The 23,243-nt window shown below is 35.2% G+C and overlaps 1 protein-coding gene across 1 annotated transcript; it reads right to left on the bottom strand.

Moving 5' to 3' along the window:
• Window positions 1-250: 250 nt before the first annotated feature.
• LOC107842828 (tropinone reductase homolog At2g29290-like) lies at window positions 251-17,662 on the bottom strand. The gene is made up of 2 exons (XM_016686859.2): window positions 17,409-17,662; window positions 251-632 (listed from the first exon to the last, which is right to left on the bottom strand). The coding sequence occupies exons 1-2, from the start codon at window positions 17,498-17,500 to the stop codon at window positions 365-367; spliced, it is 360 nt and encodes a 119-aa protein (XP_016542345.1). The 5' UTR covers window positions 17,501-17,662; the 3' UTR covers window positions 251-364.
• Window positions 17,663-23,243: the final 5,581 nt, after the last annotated feature.

Below are 23,243 nucleotides of genomic sequence, written 5' to 3'. Positions count from 1 at the left end.
GATTGAAGCACATTAAATGGTCAGTTTAAAAAACTTTTATTATTGAAAAAGTTATGAATTACGAAGGCTTAAGCTTTCATAAAAGTTGAGATTTGTAATCTTAAAAATAAGATATATAATACTTCATTCATTCTTTTTTATTTGCTCAATTTGGGTTGTCTTATATTCCTAAAGCTTCTTTAATATTTCAAGAATAATTTGAGCAAAATCTTTCTATTATGTCTTTGTTAATAAATGTAATCATTATTGATTTGGAAAGAGGCATAACATTTAATTAAGGGTATAATAGTGAAATTACTTTTTTTGGTGAAACAGATTGCATTGAAATTAAATAAACATACTGTTTAGGGCCATCCCGTTACAATCAGTCTAGATTTAATACAAAAGAGAGTCCATTTCCCCTACCAGGGTTTGGATTACAAAAGTTTGTTGATTTAACTGATCTTGCAAAAATATTTCCCACCATGTCTGCCCACAGGGTTTGTTGCGCACACATCGGCAGAACTTCAAAAAGACTGGTACTGATTTGGATATCTAGCTGTGACCCCATCTTTTCCATAGCATCTGCTATTCCATTTTGATCCCTATAGCAATGGGCCACCTGTGGACTTCCTAACCTTCTTAGTTTTGACCTGCACTCATCAATAATAGAGTTATATAGTAATTTTTCATTTGTAAGCCAAGAAATAACTTTAGTCGAATCAATATTAATCTCAGCAGGGAGGAGGTTTTAATGCTCTATAAGAGTAAGGCCTTCATTGAGAGCTTGCAGCTCCATTTGGTTATTAGTATCTCAAGGAAAATCTTTAGCAAATCCTATCACCCAACTGCCATCAGCAGTGCGCACAACCCCGCCAATTTCCTCCTTCCTTGGGTTTCTTTACAGGCCCTATCAGTGTCAAGCATGAAGCATCCCATGTGAGGTTTGACCCACCTAATATTAAGGTCAATTCTAGGGTGGTGGCTCTGGTTGGGTGAGATAAGGAAGGTAAACTCCAGGGCTTCATTGTAAACTTGGCTGTGACTGAGGTGGCCACTCTTATTATTAAAAGTATTCCGATTCCTGTTTCTCCAGATAGACCAAAGGCTAAAGGTGAGGATATTTTGCCTAGACAGCAGCTTCTCGAAAGCTTTATGTTTAAGGAATTTCCAAGTGGAAATCCAATTGCTAGGGTGGAGGCTAGTAATGTTGAGCCCCTTGATCCCGTAACCTTTCTCCAAAAAGGTAGCCCAATTAGGTTTTATGATGGGGTATTCAAAGAAGAAATGGGTTATGTCTTCTGTGGGGTGGTTATAGATATTGCATCCTGGATTGATATCCAAACCAATCCTATCCAGGTAAGAAGAGGTAGGAAGCTTATTGTGGTACTCTAGCCAAAGAAAGGTCTTGATTCTAGGAGGGCAATTGGTGGTCTATATCCATTTAAAATATGGTTTAGCGAGCCGATTGGGGTTATATGACTTATTGGAAAGCAGGTTGTCAATTGAATTAGATTTATGAAGCTTTGATCTGTCGATCACTGGTTTAGCTTTGGAATTCACTTTACAGATTATTACAGTTTACAAATCTCAGATTAGCTTTATTTATAGATTTACTCATATAAATGCATGATTGGTTTTCCATATGAACCTTTATGTTAGTTCTAAAAGTGGATTTCCAATGGTTTGAGCATACAAATTTAAGAGGGAGTAGTATTTAGCATCGAGCGGAAAGTATGGGATTAACGTGCCCTATCTTCCACAGAACTACTTAGCCAACGTAGTTACAGATTATCAGATATTTCTATTTCTATATGGATGATAGTTTTAGCTTGTGATCGATCACCTGGATTAGGTTATAGTCCCTAGCAAGAGTATGGCACCTCTCCCCAACGTGAGATTTCTTTCTTAGGAGGTCAAGACGTTAGACTCTTGTAGCTCACATGGTTTATGTCGGTTAGGAGAACCTCCCTAACAGTAAAGATTTTCAGAATAAGTTTTCATATTTTACTTAGCCTATATGATTTAAGAATAAGAACAAAATACATAATTAAGAACTAAGCGTTGTGACTCACAAGAATTGTATTGTATGCTTAATTCATGATTTATGGTCTTCAGGTTTCAGATTTACTCAAGCCTATGTGAGTCATTTACATTTAGCATGCATGATTTTATAAATTGTGATGACATTGTTCACTTATTTCATTCATCGCCTTATACTCAGTACATCCTCAAAGTACTGATCCACATATAAGTCTATATGCTACATTATCTCATAATGTAGGTTCAAGTGTCAATCCGTAGCAGCACGAGTAATTTCTGAGCATCTTATCTACATCTCTGCAGTTGGTAAGTCCTCATAGTTCGGGAACTTAGCTATTCATGTTTTTAGTTTATTAATAGATGTTTCCATATTCATTTCAGATAGTTTAGGTCAGCTAGGGCCTGTCCTAGTGACTCTCTAGATTTAGTCAGTAGAGGTTTATCAAACTAGTAGATTCAGTTTTAGATCTCAATTACAGTATTCATATTTTCAGTATTTGATTTATTAGACTTTTAAGATTAGTATGATTCAGATATACCCAGATAATTCAGATAGTTTCTACATTTATTATTATTTTTCATTCATACCTTCCCAAATTTGAGATTCAAACTTAGAAAAGGCAGCCAGGGTTATCTCAGAACTACTTGTAGTTTGGAGCACCGTGTGGCATCTCGGGAATCAGATTTTGGGGCGTTACAAACTTGGTATCAGAGCCTAAGGTTTAGAGAGTCCTAGGGAGTCAGACAACCCACGTTACGTAGAGTCTTAATCATCGGTGTGTAGTGCCCCACATCTACGAGCAAGAGGCTATGGAGCATTTTAGGAAATCAACTCTTCTTTCGTGATCTATTGTGCATTCAGTATCTTTATCTGCTGCTAACTTGTACTTTCACGTGACAGAAAATGCCTCCTCAGCGAGCTAACGTACATAGAAATAATAACCAACCACCTCAGCCTACAGATCCTTTGAATAAGAATGTGTCACATGCAAAGTTTTAGGCTGCCTTTCAGGCGCTAGCCTAAGCTGTGACAGCTAATATTCAGGGAAATCATCAGGCTGCAGCCCTACCTCAACAAGATAGGGACTTAGTCGCAGCCAAAATTCAAGATTTTATGAGGATGAATCCACCGGAGTTCTTTGGGTTGAAGACAAGTGAGGACCCACAGCTCTATCTAGATGAGATAAAGAAAATCACCTGAATTATGCATGTTTCTGAAGAGGAGAGTGTAGAATTAGCATCCTATAGGCTGAAGAAAGATGTTTATGATTGGGTAGTGATATGGAAGAAGAGTAGAGGGGAGAATACAGCTCCCATAACTTAGTAGATTTTTCAAGATGCATTCCTAGATAAGTTCTTCCCATGTGAGATGAAAAAAGATAAGATAGAAGAGTTCATGAACCTGAGGTAAGGCTTAATGACAGTGAAAGAGTATTGCCTCAAGTTCAACCAGTTGTCTAAGTATGCCCTTAATCAGATGGCTGACCCTAGGCCAAGCATGAGTAAATTTATGACCAGTATGTCTGGGTTGATAGTTAAGGAGTGTAGGACTGCTATGCTCATTGGAGACATGGATATCCCTAGATTGATAATGCATGCCCAGCAGATTGAGGCAGAGAAGATGAGAGAAAGAGAGAAAGTAAATAAGAAGGCAAGAATAGGGTAGTTTAATTATGGTTAGAATAGGTCTGGAGGAGGAAATCATTCGTAGTTTCAGAGTCATTTATCTATGCCAACACCTTCTTCAGCAGTGTTTCAGCACTTAGAAACAAACAAGAACAGTGAGGTAAGTCTTCTATGTCCAAATCTCAAAATTACATGAGTAATAGGCCCAGTTATCCTTAGTGTGCTAGGTGTGGTAAGAATCATCTTGGTGAATGTTTAGTTAGTTGGAGAGGTTGCTATGGTTGTGGCCACCTGGTCCATAAAATCAAAGAGTGCCTACATATTAGGCAGGAAAATAAGGATGTTTGTCCTCGGACTCAGGCTACTAGTACACCAGCCCCTCTAGGTTGCCCAGCTCCTCATCCAGATGCATCATCTAGTACCGATGGCAGTCAGCGCCAGAATTGGTTTTATGCTACCATCTGCCAGGAGTAGCAGGATTTGCCAGACATTGTTACTGGTATCTTCATGTCTTCAATTTTGATGTTTATGTGTTGTTATTCCCCAGGTCGAGTTTCTCTTATGTGACCTCGCTAGTTGCTATGAATTTTGAGATAAATCCTGAAAAGATCTCCGAGCCCTTCTTGGTTTATACTCTAGTAGGTGAGTCAGTTATTACTAAGAAAATCTATAAGAAATGTCTTATCACTGTCCTTCATAAAGTCATGTTAGCAGACTTGATAGAGTTAGATATGGTTGATTTTGATCTTATTGTTGGTATGGTTTGGCGCTATTTTTGGTATGCTTTTATAGATTGTTGCACCCATGTGATGAAGTTCAATTCCCAGATAAGCCAGATTTCGAGAGGTCAGGTAATTCAGTGTCTCTTAAGAGTCATTTCATATCTTATCTTAAGGCCAGAAAGTTGATATCCAAAGGTTGCATTTACCACGTAGTTCGAGTCAAAGACACAAAGTCTAAGACTCCAACACTTTAGTCTGTTCGAGTGGTCAATGAATTTCCTGATGTTTTTCTATAAGATCTCCCAGGCGTACCTCCCGATAGGGAAATAGAATTTGGTATTGACCTTTTCCCATATAATCAGCCTATTTCTATCCCTCCATATCGCATGTCTCCCGCAGAACTTAAGGAGTTGAAAGAGTAACTCAAAGATCTTTTAGATAAAGGTTTTATAAGGCCTAGTGTTTCTTCATGGGACGCTTCTGTCCTATTCGTGCGAAAGAAAAATGGTTCTTTGCGAATGTGCATTGACTATCATCAGCTAAATAAGGTCACAGTCAAGAACAAATACCCTCTTCCAAGAATTGATTACTTGTTTGACCAACTCCAAGGTGCAAGTTATTTCTCAAAGATAGACCTTAGATCCGGCTATCATTAGCTTAAAGTAAGGGAGTGTGACATTCTAAAGACAACCTTTAGAACCTATTATGGTCATTTTGAGTTTCTAGTCATGTCCTTCGGGCTAACCAATGCTTCAGCAACTTTTATGGACCTCATGAACCGAGTGTTCAAACAGTATCTAGACATGTTTGTCATAGTATTCATAGATGATATCCTTGATACTTTCATAATGAGGATGACCATGTAGATCATCTTAGAATTGTCTTGAAAAATCTTAGAGATCATTAATTATTTGCGAAATTCAGCAAGTGTGAATTCTTGCTAAGATCAGTAGCATTTCTCGGTCATATTATTTCCGCCGATGACATTAAAGTTGATCCCTAAAAGACTGAAGTTGTAAAATATTAGCCTATACCTATCTCGTCGTCAGACATTAGAAGTTTCTTTGGTCTAGCTAGTTATTACATATCTTTTGTTGAGGGTTTCTCATCTATTGCATCCCCTATGTATGGATTGACCCAAAAGAAAGTTAAGTTCCAGTGGTTAGATTTCTGTGAGAAGATTTTTTAGTAGTTGAAGACTTGACTCATTACGGTCCTAGTCTTAGCGTTACTCGGTGGTACGGATGGTTTTGTGGTGTATTGCGATGCCTCTAGAGTTGGTTTGCATCAATGGTAAGGTCATAGCCTATTCTTCTAGACAGCTTAAGCCTCATGAAAATAATTACTCAACCCATGACCTTGAATTAGCTACTGTGGTGTTTGCGTTGAAAATCTGGAGACACTATTTATATGGTGTACATATTGGTGTGTTCACGGACCAGAAAAAGTTTGCAGTATGTGTTTACCTAAAGAGAGTTAAATCTTCGTCAGAGGAGATGGTTAGAATTGTTAAAGGATTATGACATGAGCATGTTATATCATTCGGGAAAGGCAAATGTAGTGGCATACACCCTTAGTAGATTGTCTATGGGCAGTATTGTCCATATGGAGAATAATAAGAAAGAGCCAGTGCAAAAAGTTCATCGTTTGGCTAGATTGGGTGTTAGCTTGGTTGATTCAGTTGAAGGAAATTTTTGGGTTCAGAGTATTTCTGAATCTTCCCTAGTTTCAGAAGTGAAGGAGAAGCAAAATATGGATTCTAGTTTGGTCAAACTGAAAGAGTCAGTGAGAGACTAAAGGGTAAAGGTTTTCTCCCAAGGGGGATATGACATGTTAAGATACTAGAGTAAATTATGTGTGCCATGTGTTGATGAGTTTAGACAATGGATTATGGTTGAAGCTCATACCGCGCGTTATTCTATTTACCCAAGTGCTACCAAGATATACCATGACTTGCGGAAAATCTATTGATGGAATGGTATAAAGAGAGATATAACAAAGTTCGTAGCTAAATCTGCAACTTGTCAATAGGTTAGGGTATAACACCAAAGACCTGGTGGTACATTGCAAGAGTTTGGTATCCCTACTTGGAAGTGGGAAGAGGTGAATATTAATTTTATGATTGGTTTACCCCATTCGCGTCATCAACATGATTTGGTTTGGGTTATTGTAGATAGATGACTAAATCAACCCATTTCTTACCAGTTCACACGTCCTATGCAATTGAAGATTATGCTAAGATGTACATCAGAGAGTTGGTCAGATTGCATGGAGTTCTTTTGTCTATTATCTCAGATAGGGGTACTCAATTTACATCTAAATTTTGGAGAGCCTTTTAGAAGGGTCTTGGTACCCAAGTCAATCTTAGTTCATCTTTTTACCCTCAAATATATGGTCAAGCAAGGAGGACCATCCAAACTTTAGAAGATATGTTTAGGGCATGTGCTCTTGATTTTAAAGGTAGTTGGGATGAGCATTTGCCGTTGATTGAGTTTGCTTATAATAATAGTTACCATTCTAACATTCAGATGACCCTGTTTAAGGATCTTTATAGAAGGAGATCTAGATCACCCATAGATTGGTTTGAAGTAGGTGAGGCCGCTTTGCTTGGGCCGATGCAGTGTTTGAAGATATGGAGAAAGTTAAGTTGATTAGAGAAAGATTGAAAACAGTCCAGAGTCATCAGAAATCATATGTAGATGTGAGAAGAAGGGACCTCAAGTTTGAGGTTGGTGATTTAGTATATTTGAAGATTTCACCCATGAAAGGGGCGAAGAGATTTGGCAAGAAGGGGAAACTTAGTCCCCAATATATTGGCCCTCATAGAATTTTGTGTAGCGTTAGGAAGTAGCTTATGAGCTTAAGTTGCCAGCAGACTTGCTAGCTGTTCATCCTGTATTTCACGTCTATATGCTTAAGAAGTGCATCGGTAACTCCATAATTATAGTTCCTTTAAAAAGATCAGATATCTAGAACAACCTCTCATACTAAGAGAATTTAGTTGAGATTTTAGATAATCAGATCCGTATGCGAGCCAAGTACCCTCACCTCTTCTTCACAAACTCTGATTTAGCTGAAGGTAATACTGTTTCTTAATTCAGTTCGTTTCTAATCTCAGATTCAGCTATGTAGCTATTTTCATGTGAACTAATGCACTTATAGATCAGTTCAGTAAGCTCAAGATGTTGAGAATCCATCATTTAGTTAATTTAGTTTTGCATGATAACTTATAGCCCCAGATTCCCCAATATTCTCAACTTAACCAGCCACATTTGAGGACGAATGTACCCAAGAGGGAGATATTGTAATACCCCAAACTTTCCTAGCTTAAATTTGTCCCCAAAATGTCAAGGATTAGTTTCTAAAGTGAATGATAATTATTTCGTGTGGAATTTTCCATATTTAGACCTTCCATTGTGTGGAAAATTTAGTAAGCTTTCCAATGATATAAGATTTGCCCAAATCCGATAACCAGGTAAGAAGTTATGGCTATTTTAAGTTCCAATCGCAAAACACCATCATTTCGGTCATTAGAGCATTGCATAGAGGGTTTAAATGACGATTGTCAATTTCCAGTGGCCCTCCACGATATTCGCTAACCACGGAGAGGGCCAATTTCCCATTCATCAATTTCCAGAGGTCCAGTGCGATAATGGAGTATCGCGCCATGTGCTAAAATGGCATTCCAAAAGGGCACCACGACTGCCCAGTTTTATTTATCAATTTCCAGCAAGCCATCGCAATAGTGGCACGTCAAGGTGGCCACCCAGTTTGGGAAAATGTGTATTTTTCAATCCGTTTAATTATTAAAAAAGGGGTACTTTGGTCATTCTCCTAGCCCCTAATCCGTCTTAAACAGTGAATTAAACTCCTTCAAAGCACTTTACTTCCATTATTCATCAAATCTCTCTCAAGCAAAACCCTAGTTCATCAAACTTTCTCCCCAAGGAATCGAAATTCCTTCATTTATTTCTCCAAAGAAATTCAAGATTGAAGATTCCCAACACAAGGGCTCTAAGAATTTATCATCAAAGCATCAATAGGAATCCAAGATTCAAGTTTTTCATCAAAGATCACCAATTAAGGTATGCGGGGTTATGAAAAAGGATACCTCTTTCATCCTTGAGCCCAAAGCTTATTTTAATTATGAATTTACTGAATTTTATATGAGTTTCCATGAAATTGAAGTTAGGGTTTATGCCCATTAATGTTGTTTACAAGCTCATGAGATTTCCAATGATTTAGAAGTTGAATTACATGATTATGTTCATATTTTCATGCATATTGCTGAAATTTCTAGATTTTAAGTTGAGTTATGAATGTTTACATTACCAAGCATGAATATTATGATGTTTTAATATGAGATTGAAGCATGGATTATTTTCCCAAGACTGATTTTATTATTTTAAGAAAGATGATGCTTTAAGCATATTATAAGCAGGTTATTTATAGTTTTTTAGTAAAGTTTTGATATTTCGATCACTGGTTTAGCTTTGGAATCCACTTTACAGATTATTGCAGTTTACAAAACTTAGATTAGCTTTATTTACAGATTTACTTATATAAATGCATGATTGGTTTTCCCTATGAACCCTTATGTTAGTTTTAAAAGTGGATTTTCAATGGTTTGAGCATACAGATAGAAGAAGGAGTAGTATTTAGCACCGAGCGAGAAGTGTGGGATTAGCGCATCCTATCTTTTATAGAACTACGTAGCCAACATTGGTACAGATTATCAGATTTTTCCATTTCTATATGGATGACAGTTTTAGTTTGTGATCGATCACATGGATTAGGTTATACTCCCTGGAAAGAGTATGACACCTCTCCCCAACGTGAGGTTTCTTCCTTAGGAGGTTAAGACGTTGGACTCCATGTAGCTCATATGATTTATCTCGGTTAAGAATACCTCCCCAACAGTAAAGATTTTTAGAATAAGTTTTCAGATTTCACTTAGCCTATATGATTTAAGAATAAGAACAAAATATAGATTTCAGAACTAAGTGTTGTGCCTCACAAGAATTGTATTGCATGCTTTACTCTTCATTATTTATGATCTTCAGGTTTCAGATTTACTCAAGCTTATGTGAGTCATTTACATTTAGCATGCATTATTTTATAAACTGTGATGACATTGTTTACTTGTTTCATTCACCCCTATATACTCAGTACATTCTCAAAGTACTGATCCACATATAAGTCTATGTGCTATATTGTCTCATAATATAGGTTCAGGTGCTTAGCCGCCGCAGCAGCGCGAGTGATTTTTGAGCATTTCATCTATATCTCTGCAGTTTGTGAGTCCTCATAGTTCGGGGACTTAGCTATTCATGTTTTCAATTTATTAATAGATGTTTCCATATTCAATTCAGGCAGTTTGAGTCAGCTGGGGCATATCCCAGTGACTCTAGATTTAGTTAGTAGAGGTTTGTTGGACTAGTAGATTCAGTTTTAGATCTCAGTTATATTATTCAGATTTTCACTATTTGCTTTATTAGACTTTTAATATTAGTATGATTTAGACATACCTAGATAATTCAGATAGTTTTCATATTTATAATGATTTTTTATGCATACCTTCCCGATTTTGAGATTCATACTTAGAAAAGGCAGTTAGGGTTAACTCAGAACTACTTGTATTTCAGAGCACCGTGTGGCATCTCGAGCATCAGATTTTAGGGAGTTATATTGCATCATATGAGAGGGTATGCTATTAAGAGAGGATTTGGCTAAGGTGATTTTACCACCCAAGCTGAGCTGTTTGACATTTTTGCTAGCCAACTTGGCATTAAGATTGTCCAGAATGTAGTTGAAGTTCCTGTTAGTGGGTTTTCCATAGAGGATGGAAAAGACTAGGTACTGACCAAAAGAGTCAACTGCTTTAATGAAAAGGAGACTGGACAGGTGATCCCTAGTTTGAGAAGTGCAATTCTTGTCAAAGATGACTTTGGATTTGGTATAGTTGATCCTTTAACCAGAGTGGGAGCTAAAAACCTGCATTACCTAACAGATAGTTCTATAGTTGACTTTAGTGGCTTTAACAAATAGGGTTAAGTCATTAGCAAAGAAGAGATGAGAGGTATTGGGTCCTTTCTTAGTGATGGTGATGGGACTCCACTTAAGGATATCTATCTCATAGTCAATCCTTCTGGAAAGGAGTTTCATCCACATTATGAACAAGTAAGGGGAGATAGGACCTCCCTGCTTAATTTCTCTAGCGGGTTTAAAAAACTCATTTTTCTCTCCATTAATAAGAATAGAGATGAAAGGGGAGAAAATACAAGACATGATAAGGGAATAAAGCCTATGAGGACATTGAACAAGTGAAGGTCTTGCTTGATGAAGGACCACTCCAATCTATCAAAGGCCTTTACAAGATCAATCTTGAGGATTATGTCAGCCAGGTTTCCCTTTTTCTTTTAAAAATAGGAGATAACCTCTTAGAAAATGATGGCATTATTAGAGGTTCTTCTACCAGGAAGGAATCTAGCCTGCCTATGACTGATGATATTAGCCAGGTGAGGCTTGAGTCTTCTGGCAATGATTTTTATGATGAGCTTATACCAAGTGTTACAAAGCCCAATAGGTCTAAAATTTTTAATAGTGGAAGGATTGTTACATATGAGGATGAGATAGATATAAGTGGTGTTGACTTTAGAATCCAAGACATAGGTTCTAAAAGTGTTTTCACAATACTTGGAGATGCGGGTCCCTAAAACTTGCTAATATTTTTGGTAGACGAAGAGATGGTGATCATCTGGCCCACGGGCCTTATCTGGATTGAAGGAGAAGATTGTGCTTTTGATCTCTTCTATGGAAGGAATATTGTCCAAGAATTCATGGTCCTCAAACAAGATAAAGCCCCTAGTTGAGGGATTAGACTGGCACTTCTCCAAGGAAGAGGTATGGTCAATATTTAAAAAAGAGGTGTAAAAGGATATTATATAGTTCTTTATATCCTGATCCGCAGTAATCTAGTTCCCACAATCATCTTTAAGGGCACTAATTCTATTGGATCTTCTTTTGTTAAGGGTAAAGGTGTGGAAGAACTTTGTATTAGAGTCACCCTTAGCCAGCCAGGAAATTCTAGATTTGAGTCTTCAGAACTCTTGCTCTTATCTAAGAACAAGGCTGAACTCCCTTATCAGATTTCTTTCCATGTCATGGAGGAAAAAACTGGTAAGGTAGTGGGGAGATTTCTGAATGCCAGAGAGTCTGGCAAGGAGCTTCCTTTTCCTCTTGAAAATATTCCCAAAGATTTGAATGTTCCAGGCCTTTGCCTATCCTTGAAAATGGGCAGTAGCATCAGTTAGAGGAACATTACTACCAAAAGAATCCTAAATTACCTGAATGAAACTAGGGTGAGAGCACTACATTGGCTCTACCCTAAAAGGTTTATCAAGTATAGGAGGGAGCCTTTAGAGATTGACTAGGATGGGGCAGTGGTCAGAGTGAGTTCTAGGCAGGTGAGTAACAGTGGCATCAGGGAAAAGGTGAATCCAGCCATTATTAGCAAGATATCTATCCAGTCTTTCTAGGGTGAGGTTCCTCTTATTTTTATATCTTTTATTGGTCCAGGTAAACTTACTGCCTTTAAAACCTAGATCATTTAAACCACAATGATTGATTCAATTCTAAAACAAGTTGACTTTGTTCCTATTAATACTGTTGCCTCCAAACTTTCCTAATGCTCTAAGGACCTTATTGAAGTCGTCTCCAATAAGCCAAGGTTTGTGGGGGTAGTTACTAATAGTTTGAGCAAAGTCCATAAGGTTGGACCAAAGGGTTTACCTAGTATTAAAATCAGTACTGGCATAGATAGAACTGAAGAATCAGTTGGAAGGGGGGTTACTAACCTTAAAATTGATATATATGCCTTGGGGGGAAACAGATATGTCCTGGATAGATAGAGCAACACTGTCCCACATGATAACAATACCCATCGAAGACCCGACAACAGAGAATTGGATTTGACTGTTGAATCCTAGGGTCTAGGTGATGTTCTTGTGATCCTCCATGTGAGTCTCAAGAAGAGCTAAAAAGGTGGGCTTGTGAGTACTGATCATATTTTAGAACTGTATCTTAAATTCTGGGTTGGTAGCCTTTCTAACATTCCATAGAATGAAGTTCATCATGAGAGTGAGTGGTGGTTGTTGGAGACTTTCCAGTAAGCCCTTACCATTGTTCAAGGAGGGAGTAGAAGCATTAAATGGCTCCTTCCTCTTCATTGAGATAGGTTTCATCTTTGAAGAATAGAAGATGCTTGTTCTGGTAGCTTTAGCTCTAGTTTAAATTTGCTGACTTCTGTAAGGATGAGGATCAGGAGAAGCTCCCTGATAAGATCTTTGAAGATATGAGAGGGGATTGTTTAGTTCTAACACCTCTGCCTAGGGAGATTTCATGGAGGCCAGGATATTCTCTATTTCTCTGTTACTTTCCCTCAAAGCTTCTAAAGTTTTCTTTCTTTCAAATATTTCCAAGCTTTTTGTGAGAGGGTCCTATAAAAGAGTGTATGTTTGAGGCATTGTCTGGGGCCCCCAAGACCTTAGCATAAAAAGAGGGCCCTCCATTATTAACTCTGATATTTTGGGTGGAAAGAATGGAAGACTCTGGCTCATGTTGGACAGTTCCACAAAGATCAACTCCGTTGACCAGCTGGTCGCCAGTCCCTGACTAAAGATATTTCTCATCGTTATCATCCATATATTTTGACTATAGTTGGTCAGAACTTGGTTTACCCCTTCCCGTACTAGCCGTGCTAGATAGTGGGGTCCTGTATTAGAAAAGTAATGTTCTTTCCTTCCACATTCAGTTTCATTGGAATGGAGAGTTGGGATAGGCATATCGTTAGCCAAGATGCTGAAAAGTGAATTGGCTCCAGAGGTTTGATGGTAAAGATTAGAGTTTGGAGAGAATTCTGAATCGAAGAAGCCATTGAGGGGAAGAGAGTGAGTTAGAGTGTGTATTGAGGTGACACTAGGGCTTTCAGACTTAAGGGTATCCTTTTGGACTTTGTCTGAGAGAGTGTCTTTTGGGTTTACGTCTCGACAAAATGGAAGAGCAGTAAATGAGTGTTTGTTGGAAGTAACACTCTTTTTTTTATTGATGTGCATCGACAGAGCACAATCATAGGGGAAGCCAAGAGTTTGGAGAGAGAGAGTAGAGCTGGAAGGGGTGTCCAACTTAACAATAATTTGAGGATTTTCTAGAGATGTATCTTGTTGGGGGAGGGGGGGGAGGGGCTGGGTCAGAGTACTGGTTTGGCCTAAATTAATAGGCCTTTTCCTGATATTAGGTCGTTCCTGGAGAGTAGGCCCAGGGGCAAATTTAGCAGTTGGCCAGGCTTGCTGGAAAGGCCTATGTGAGGATCCAGGCCTGTCCTCTTTGGACCTAACTTTATGGTTGGGCTTAGGGGAACCCTATCCATTAGGGTAGTGAGGGGAGAGGACTTGGTTCTTACTTTTCGCTGCTATGGAGAGATCCACCTTGGTCGGCGATCCCGGGTCAGTCGGAGTTTTAGTTTTGAAGAACTTGCCAATAGTGGCGTCAAATGTCTTCTCCTTGATATTTTGGTGATATATGTTACCTACTTAGGAATATTTTCTATGATCTTTCCTCCTTCGGTTGAAGTGTCTGTCTTCCATCTGTCTTTTGTTGGTTGGTACCGCTCCATGTTGCTTTGGGGATTTTTGTCTGCTCTATCCTGTATTTGTTGATACTTACTCGAGGTGTGTCCCAAGCATCCACACATTATGTAGAGGAATCCTTCTCCTTCGTAGTGAATTGGATGGGAGTGATTCCCAATTCTGACAGTAGATTTTAATGGAGTGTTCAGGGGGGGGACCTGTATGTAGATCCTGGTGTACCTACCCCTAATTGTAGCGGATGTGCATGCATCTATATTTAGTAGTGTAACGATATTCCTCCCCACCCTATGTAAGATGGAATTATCATAGTATTCGGTTGATAATTGAGACAGGCGAATCCAAATTGCCGTCGATTTGATTTGCAACTTATGAGTGATAAAGTTCGAATCCTATAATCTGAAGGAGAGATAAGCTCGAGACACAAACCAAGGCCCCTCCTACAAAATTCTCTTCTGTGAGTCGCCCTCCATCAACTTGACGGTATAGAATTCATGGCCCAAATCAATTAGTGAAAATAACTCTTTCAATTTCCATAAATCGATCAATTTCTTCTTTAGATATTGGTAGTGGAATTTCTTCCCTATCAAATTGATGATGATAGAGAATCGCCAAGGGGAATAGAATCGCTGTTTGTCCTCGGTGGATAATGAGATGAGGTCGTCTGAATCTTTCCCAGGGAAAGACGATCCAAGGAAATCTGCTATTTCTGAGGTTATCTGCGTATTTGATAGATTTTTTTGTTTAACTACTTCACTAAAGAGAAGTTTACATGGGGGATCTATTGCCATGTGGCCCTCCTTGGTATCGACGGGGGAGGGGGGGGCAGGGGGAGTCCGAGGTGGAGAAGAGGGGTTGGTCATTTTCGGTTGGTGAAGGGAGGTTATTTTAGAGAGAAGACAGTCTTTCTCTCTCTGATCTGGAAAAATTTTGATATAGTGAAATTATTTTTAATTTCATAGGAATAAGATATTAAGATGTGTATCTAACCCAAATAAATTAAATAAAAAGAAATGAAGAGAGTAATGGATAAATTAATGTGCGTGTAAAATAACTTTAAACTAACATTAAATAGCATATATATTTTTAATCCCTTTTATAAAATTTTTAACTCAACCAATATTAATTTAATTAGTGCTCTATCTTTTTATAGATAATTTTCAACTATCAATAATGGACCTATAGTATTTTTATATTATTTTATTATGAAAATGAATGTATGATATATTTATATTGATAAGAACTATCTCTTACCTCCTTAATCTAAATACGTTATTTATGTTTATTTATATAGTATATTAGGTAAAAGGATCATATTTTAAGAAAATATTGCTCATAAGATTTTATAAAATATGCTATTATATTGACACTTATAATTTAAATTTATCCTATTGAATAATTTTTAAATAAAATTGAAAAATAAAAATATTAAAATTACTTTAATTTAAGAAAATTTGTTTGACTTGATGTTAAAATAAGCATTGAAGAATACTATATTTTAATTTTAATTATAAAGATTTTAAAAAGTTGTAAGTTATTATTTGATTTTATAAAAAAAAAAATATAGTTTTTTTTTTAAATGTGATCTCTATTACCATTTTCTATCGTATTTATTTCAAAATATTAATTTAATTTTTTTAATAAATTAATTAAATATCGATAAGTATATTTAAAAATATAATAGTGGGCCCGTAAAATGGGCTCTTCATTATCTAGTAATATAATTACTAAAAATATACAAATACACTATTTATGTTTCCAATATTACAAAAAATTTCAACTCCCTAAACATATTACAAAAATCCCAACATATACATAGAATGTTATGTATATGTCGACTATGTTGTGTATATTAATAGGGGAGAGAGAGTAAAGTAATTAAAAAAGTGGAAGAGAGTGTAATTAGTTCCAAAAGGATTGATATTTATGTTATTTAAACATATAATTATGATGTGGTCCAAGTAAAGAATTTAACTTTTATATATTTAACACTATAGAAGAAGGAGTTTTACATTTATAGAAAACTGTTCATAACAATTGAAACTAGTTTCTTGAAAAATAAAACAAATAATAACTTGCGCTATTAACAATAAAAGGAATTGAGAGATATATTTTTCTCTTTATTTTTCATTTTGATTGACCCTTATACTGAAAATAAAATTTTCTTTTTTTATTTATTATTTATGCAAATAAGGAGAGGTTTATTATTTTTTTTAATATTAGCCTTATCATTAAGTAACTATACAACATAATAGTTGTCAACAAAATTCTTTCAAAATATAATTAGTAGCTTTCTAAGGGAAGTATCAAATCAACAAATGTAAAACAAAATAAAATTGATAAAGTACATTATGAGTTATTGTACATTTTAGTAAAATTTGTGCAATTTTGAAGTTACAATTTGATTTTTAATCAGAACATTTATAATGTCTTACTAATAATATCCCACATTCTCTTTTTGGATGTGTTTGGTATAAACATGTTTTTTTTTTATCAAAAAATAAAAAATTATTTTAAAAATATTTTTCAGAAACATTTTTTATTTATTTTCTTGTATTCAATAAGTAATAAAAAGTATTATTCAAAAATTATTTTTATATAATTTAGATTACTATAAGAGGTAGGAGTATGGGGTGGCAGAGTGAGAGCTACGGGGGTAGGGTTAAGACAAGGAGGACCCAATGATAAAATATAATTTTTCTATTTTCACAAAGTCATTTTCCAAAATTTTAAAAACTTATTTTTCAAAAGAATACGTTTTTAAAAAATTTAACCTGTCAAATGTGAAAAAAGAACATAGTGAACACATCATTTGTTTGTTTAAACTTGAATTCTATATCCTTTGTGTTTGCTAATTCTCCTTCATAATTCTTTCTCATAAATAAATTCCTTTAAAGTTGTCCAATTATATGACCAAAAAACTTAATAATTATGAGACTTACCAAAGAAGACTAATTAATGTATCACTAAATTAAATTAATTATGCAATAATAAAAACATTACGTAAGTCATATTTTTTAAAAAAAATTGCTATTTTTATATCATGAGTTTGGGCCGGGCTTAGCGCAAGCCTTATGCAACTAGTCTAGAATATAAATTATGATTCCACCTCCAATTACTCTAAGTATAAGATATAATAGTCCCGAAATAAAATACAGAATTAATTTATCTCATGTTTAGTTGGAGTACTAGCTAGTTATGAAATTAGTTATTTCATCATTTGTATCTTAATGATGAGATAAGTTATCTTATATACATAATGGGATAACTAATTTTGAAATAACTTGTTTCCAATCAAACGACCCATAATGGCATGAGTACTATTTATACGAGTATGTATATGTAAGTACAATCGGTAGTTATATGAAACACTCAAACCAAAATAAGCTCATACCCTATGCCTTTAGTGCCTCCAGTAACAAGGGCATTTTTCCCTTGAAGAGTCCACCTTCCATCTTCACTACTATTAGATTTCTTTTCTGCCATTGATGATTCTTGGTATAGTTAACTGCAACTGAATAGGAATTTATAAGCAATAAATCTGTGTTAAATAGGTGAGAAAATGTATTAAGGCCACGTGAAAGAGTGGTTCAGTTACAACTATAATATTGTCCTTGTAAGTTTGTGACATATATACACTTATTATAGTCCCTCCTTTTGGCAAATAATTGGGATAATATAAATAGGCTAGCTAGTATGTCTTTTCAATTATATTTTTTGTGGCCGTCCTGGTACCACAATGGACCTCTAGCTCTTTATTATCTTCTTGTTTTTTCTGTCCTTCCACTGCAACAAGAATTAATATTGTTATATGTCAAATATCATGGACAGTTCTTTAACTGATATTGGTTAAATGTCAAACATCAATTTTAAAAAATCTATATTTGGGAGAAGGTTGGGGAGATATCTGAAAAAACAATTCATTTGAAAATTAATTTGAATTGGGCTTCTATTAATGTTTATAGTGCAGAGTAACCTACCCATCTTGACCAAATTACCTCGTTTAACACGTTATGTTATTACTTGTTCATTGACACGAACACTTTTTCACCTGTCAAAATATGAGTCTGGAACTAAATGACGTGTAAAACAATAAAGCGGACAAAAAATTTGAGTGCAAAACTAAATTTTCTATTTTTCTACATATGCAATGTAAGATATTACACAGCAATAGCGCAACAGAAATATAGATCGGCATATTGATTGTTATAAAGTTATCGCAGTGTTGACGTTGTCGTCGTTCACTTTCCACTTCTGATGAGTTTTATATGTACTCAAAATATCTCAGCAGATAGTGTGGTGTTTTAAGAGATGAATTTCTGTAGTTTGGGATCCAATCTGTGCATTCACATTTATAGTGTTCTCCATCAAAAAACTGTTACTAAAGTAGCTTCTTTCGGACAACAATTTCTTTCTAGGGCAGTTTGAAATGAAGAGAAAGAGTTGCAACTGATCCAGATAAGAGGGATCATTAACACACGTTAAAAAAAAAACGTAAACTTACATGCAATCCTATTTTTTTTTACCTTGGATTGGTCAAAATATTCGAAATTAAAGACTAGCTAATTAATTTAAACAGATATATATCACCTCCATAAACAACATTGTCTTTAACAATTGTTAGGCCTATGGACTCATATAACACACTAAATTAGTGTGATACACGAGTCTTTAAATTAGAGTAGATATCTGATTTCCATCAACCATTTACCAGATCTAGAGCCTGTTTCGAAAGTTACCTTGAGAACTGAATTGGGTGTAATTACATAGTTTGACATGTTTGGTTGGTCCATTAATTCTTTGACTAGTAGGTAATTGGATATAATTAGGAGTGGGTAATTGCACTCTCCAATTCACCAAGAAATCTGTGAATTATTGGTAGTGCATGGTGTAATTACAAGCTAGTTACTTGAGAAAATTGAAGGAAAAGTGTCTTTTAAGTCTTGAATGAAGGATTAATGACATTGACCAACTTAAAGGGTCAAACATAATTAGGAAATTTTATCAAGTTAATTGTGGACTTGATTAATATTTTCAAAACTTTCTAATCTTTTTAAAAATACAAATCAACCTAACCCACACCCCCTCTTCAATCCATATCATCAACCATCTCTTTTCTCTCTCTTAACAGCTTCTCTCAACTAACAATTCTGCAAATTTCTCCTTTCAATCCCCGGCGACTGCAACCTCCGACAATAAATAGTTGGGCTTCGAGTTTCTTTTTGACTTCAACCGTCAATCGACGTGACAGCCTTGCTCTCCGGCCACAACAGCTTTGAATTCTTCATCATTCCTTTTTTTCTTTCACAGGTAAAAAATTATGGCCTTTTAAGTTTTGAAGAAAATGAGGAACTTGAGTCAACTTCTCTTATAGTATTGGTTAATAATTTCAAAATTTATTTCTTTAATTTGAAATACGGTCTGAATAAAATCCTAATTTCTGGTATTTCTTCTCTTCTCTTTTCGAAGTGAATTATGATTTTTTGTTGTTTGTTGCATTTTTTTGAAGTTTGATTTTTGTTGTTTGTGTTTATACAAACAAAACAATAATTTTGGTGTTTTTCGTGTTGTGCCCATTGCTGGGTTGTTTTGTTCTTGGTAAAAAATGTGATATTGCTATTGTTCTGTTGAACAAAATCGTTCTACTATTTTTTTTCTTCAGTAGATTATCTATTTGGTGCAACATATTAACCATCTCATGCAATAGATTTAACATATGATGCAACAGATCAACCATTTGATGCAATAGAGGAACCTTCAAATTAAATTCTAATGCAACAGATTAACCATCTTATGCAACAGATTAATCATCTAATGCAATAGAGGAACCATCAGATAAAAAATTTGATGCAATATTTTAACTATCTGATGTAACAGTTTAACTATCTGATACAACAGATTAACCATATGTTGGAATAGATTAACCATCTGATGCAACGAATTTACTATCAGATGCAACAGAGGAAAAATCGCATTAAAAATCTGATGCGACAGATTAACCATTTGATGCAACGAAGAAACCATTGGATTAAAGATCTGATGCAACAGATGAACCATATATTAGGTAAAATCATATCAACTCTTCCAACAGGATATGTTCAAGACTTAATTTTTCCAACTGATCATTCATCTATCGCAATAGACGATTCTTCTATTGGAAGAAATCTAAACAATATTGACCGTTGATAACTGTTCCAATAGATCACTCATATGTTGCAACAGATGTGTGACCTATTGCATAGACCATTCATCTTTCTCAGCAGATAATTGATATGTTTTATATTGTCGCAATAGATTACTCAATCGTTTCTACAGGTTAGTTAACTGGTCTAATAGATTACTCATATATTGCAACCGATGTATGATCTGTTGCACAGACCATTTATCTTTCTTAACAGATGAGTAACATATTTTGTATTATCACAACAGATTAGCAGTTATTGCTACAGGTTATTTAACTATTCTAATTGATCATTCATATATTACAACAGATGTGTGATTTGTTGTATAGACCATTTATCTTTCTCAATAAATGAGTGATATATTTTGTATTATTACATCAGATTACTCATCTGTTGCAATAGGTTATTTAACTATTCCAACAGATCACTCATATGTTGTGACAGATGTGTGATCTGTTGCACAGACCATTCATCTGTCTTAAAGGATGAGTGATATGTTTTGTATTGTTGCAACAGATAACTCATTCATTACAACAGGTTAGTTATTTGGTGCAGCAAATAACCTACCTAGTGCAACAGATGTGTAATTTGTTACAACTGTTATTTTACTGTTTTGCATGTTAGATTTACTGTTATCCTTTTTTAACGATATCAACTATAATATGTTTTTTTATGTTCCTATTAATTTTAGATAATATGGCTCTGAAAAGAGCAGAAACCAAATCAAGTCCAAGTAAAGGAATAAGTGAAGTACCTAGGCTACATCCACCACTCTATGAGCTTTCTTTAATAGCATTATCTCAATCAGGAGCAGAATATGATGAACACGGGAGGAGGAATGTTTCAAAAGAGATGATTCAAATGCTAATAGCCCTTTCACCGAAGAGTTGGTCAAAACTTTCAGCATTGATCGTTATCTTATGAGAATGCAGTACGATGGTACCACATATTTAATGGGTGAATTCGTGGTTAAGTCAGCCATGAAAAAATCATTTGACGCCTTCAGAAAAATACTTCAAGAATAAAAATAGGATGCTTATTTTTGGGACAACTGATTTGGAAAATATCTTGATTTGTTGGAGGACAGCAATGCTCGTTTCCAAATGAAAATGGTACATGAACTTCTCAAGTGTAGGTTTATGTATGAATACAATAAAATAAAATAGATGAGGTGTGGATAAATTACTGTGTCATGCCTGTTTGTTTTAGTTGGAAGGAGTTTGCCATAGTTACTGGACTAAAATTTTATCCTCCTTCTCCTTCTCATGTTATACCTATTCTAACCCCCCAAAAAATACCCCGCACACCTAAAAAAGGCAAAGACAAGTCATGTGATCATGATGACCTAGTGTCCATTGTTGGTCCAAGCTTCAAAATTTTTTTTTGATAGAATCGTTGAAAGGTAAAAGAATTTCAAAGAAGCACAAGTAGTCATTGTGCTTGGTTTGGTTTGTACATAATATTCTTTGGTAAAGAGACGTTAACAACAATATAAGCGTTGGTTTAATAAAGCTCTCTGAGGTTCTTGAGGCTTTTAATAGCTATCCTTGGGGTTATGAAATCTGTAAAATGACTATCAAATATTTGTTGACTTCGTTAGTGCCAAAGACATTCAACTTATACGGATTTCCATAGGCTTTCATGCTAAATGTTTCTTTCTTTTATTATGATATCATTAATTTTTTACTCAATAATGGTTTTGATTTATTGGCGTTATTTTATAGGCTTAGGCGTTTGAAGTCATTCCTTATTTGAGACAACAAGTGAACTACCAGAAATTTTTTTTCTATCCAAGAATCTTGAGATGGTTGTCAGCCAAAATTGATTAAAATGCAAAGTTTTTTGATCTCTTCAACCCCTCGAAGGATGCAGTAAGTATAATTATAATTAAGTTTTTATTTTAATTAATAATTTTTCTGAATGATCTAATCATTATTCTAATATATGTAATGATTTATGTTAGATTGTGCATCCGTCGCTAGTTCCGACCAATCGAGAGTTGAATATGTCATTTTTTCTTACTTTACGACCTGTGTAAATTGTATCAGACCCTAAGATCATTGACAGAATAAAAATGGAATTATTTGGAGCAATAACCATTACAAGAAAAATAATTTTGGAGGGTGGGCTTATTGTTGTTAATGGTCTTAGTGATAATAGAGCTATTGGTGGTGGTAGTGGTGTTTCTGTTGGTGCTAATGATGCTCCTCTTATAGTATTTAAAACAAATTATTGTGAGTATGATCATTCTGGTTATACAGATTTTGCCTCTCTTAGCGAATGTTCTGCATGCAAATGTCAAGACTGTAAGGCGAAACATGATGTAGTGATTAATGTTATTAATGCATTAACTGCTTCCATAAAGAAATTGATATGTAAGATGGGTGTCATTTCATCAAAGAGGATTTCATATTCATTTACTCCATTAGAGATTAAGGCTAAGAGGAGAAGAAAAATAATTTCCAAGGCATTATCAAGCATAAAAAAAATGAAATTGCCACTCCGCTGTCCGTGTGTTGTATTGAGCAATGTACAATGGACAAAGGAGATCAATACGAGCTGAAGAAGGTAAATATATATATGTCTGTTTCAAATAACAAACAGACACATATCTTTTTCAACAGATGACACATTTGTTGAAAATTATCAAACAAATATACATATTTGTTGCAACAGTTGACTAACTTGTTGCATTAGATAAAGTATCTATTGCAACATATGTCTCGTCTGTTTTAGCAAATCAAACAGCTCTTCGTACCACTGTTATTTGTACCAACAGACAACCTATCTGATGCAACAGATGAGTCATATGTTGCAATAGATGGTTCATCCATTGGAAATAATCATACAGGTTTTCCTCATGTAGACATTTATCTCAACAGTTGATTCATCTGTTGTAATAGAAATATAATCTATTTGGGATAATTTAAAACAGGAGGAAGACCTGTTTGATTTGCTAGAATAGATGAGTTATTCTTTTCTATTTTCTTATATCTCTATGATTAACATTGACCAATTCTAGCTTTTCAGGTGGATGTAAAAGCTAC

Source organism: Capsicum annuum, chromosome 9, assembly GCF_002878395.1.
Source record: "Capsicum annuum cultivar UCD-10X-F1 chromosome 9, UCD10Xv1.1, whole genome shotgun sequence".
Classification (NCBI taxonomy): domain Eukaryota; kingdom Viridiplantae; phylum Streptophyta; class Magnoliopsida; order Solanales; family Solanaceae; genus Capsicum; species Capsicum annuum.
The sequence above is the reverse complement of the archived record's forward strand: the minus strand, read 5'-3'. Positions and strand labels throughout refer to the sequence as shown.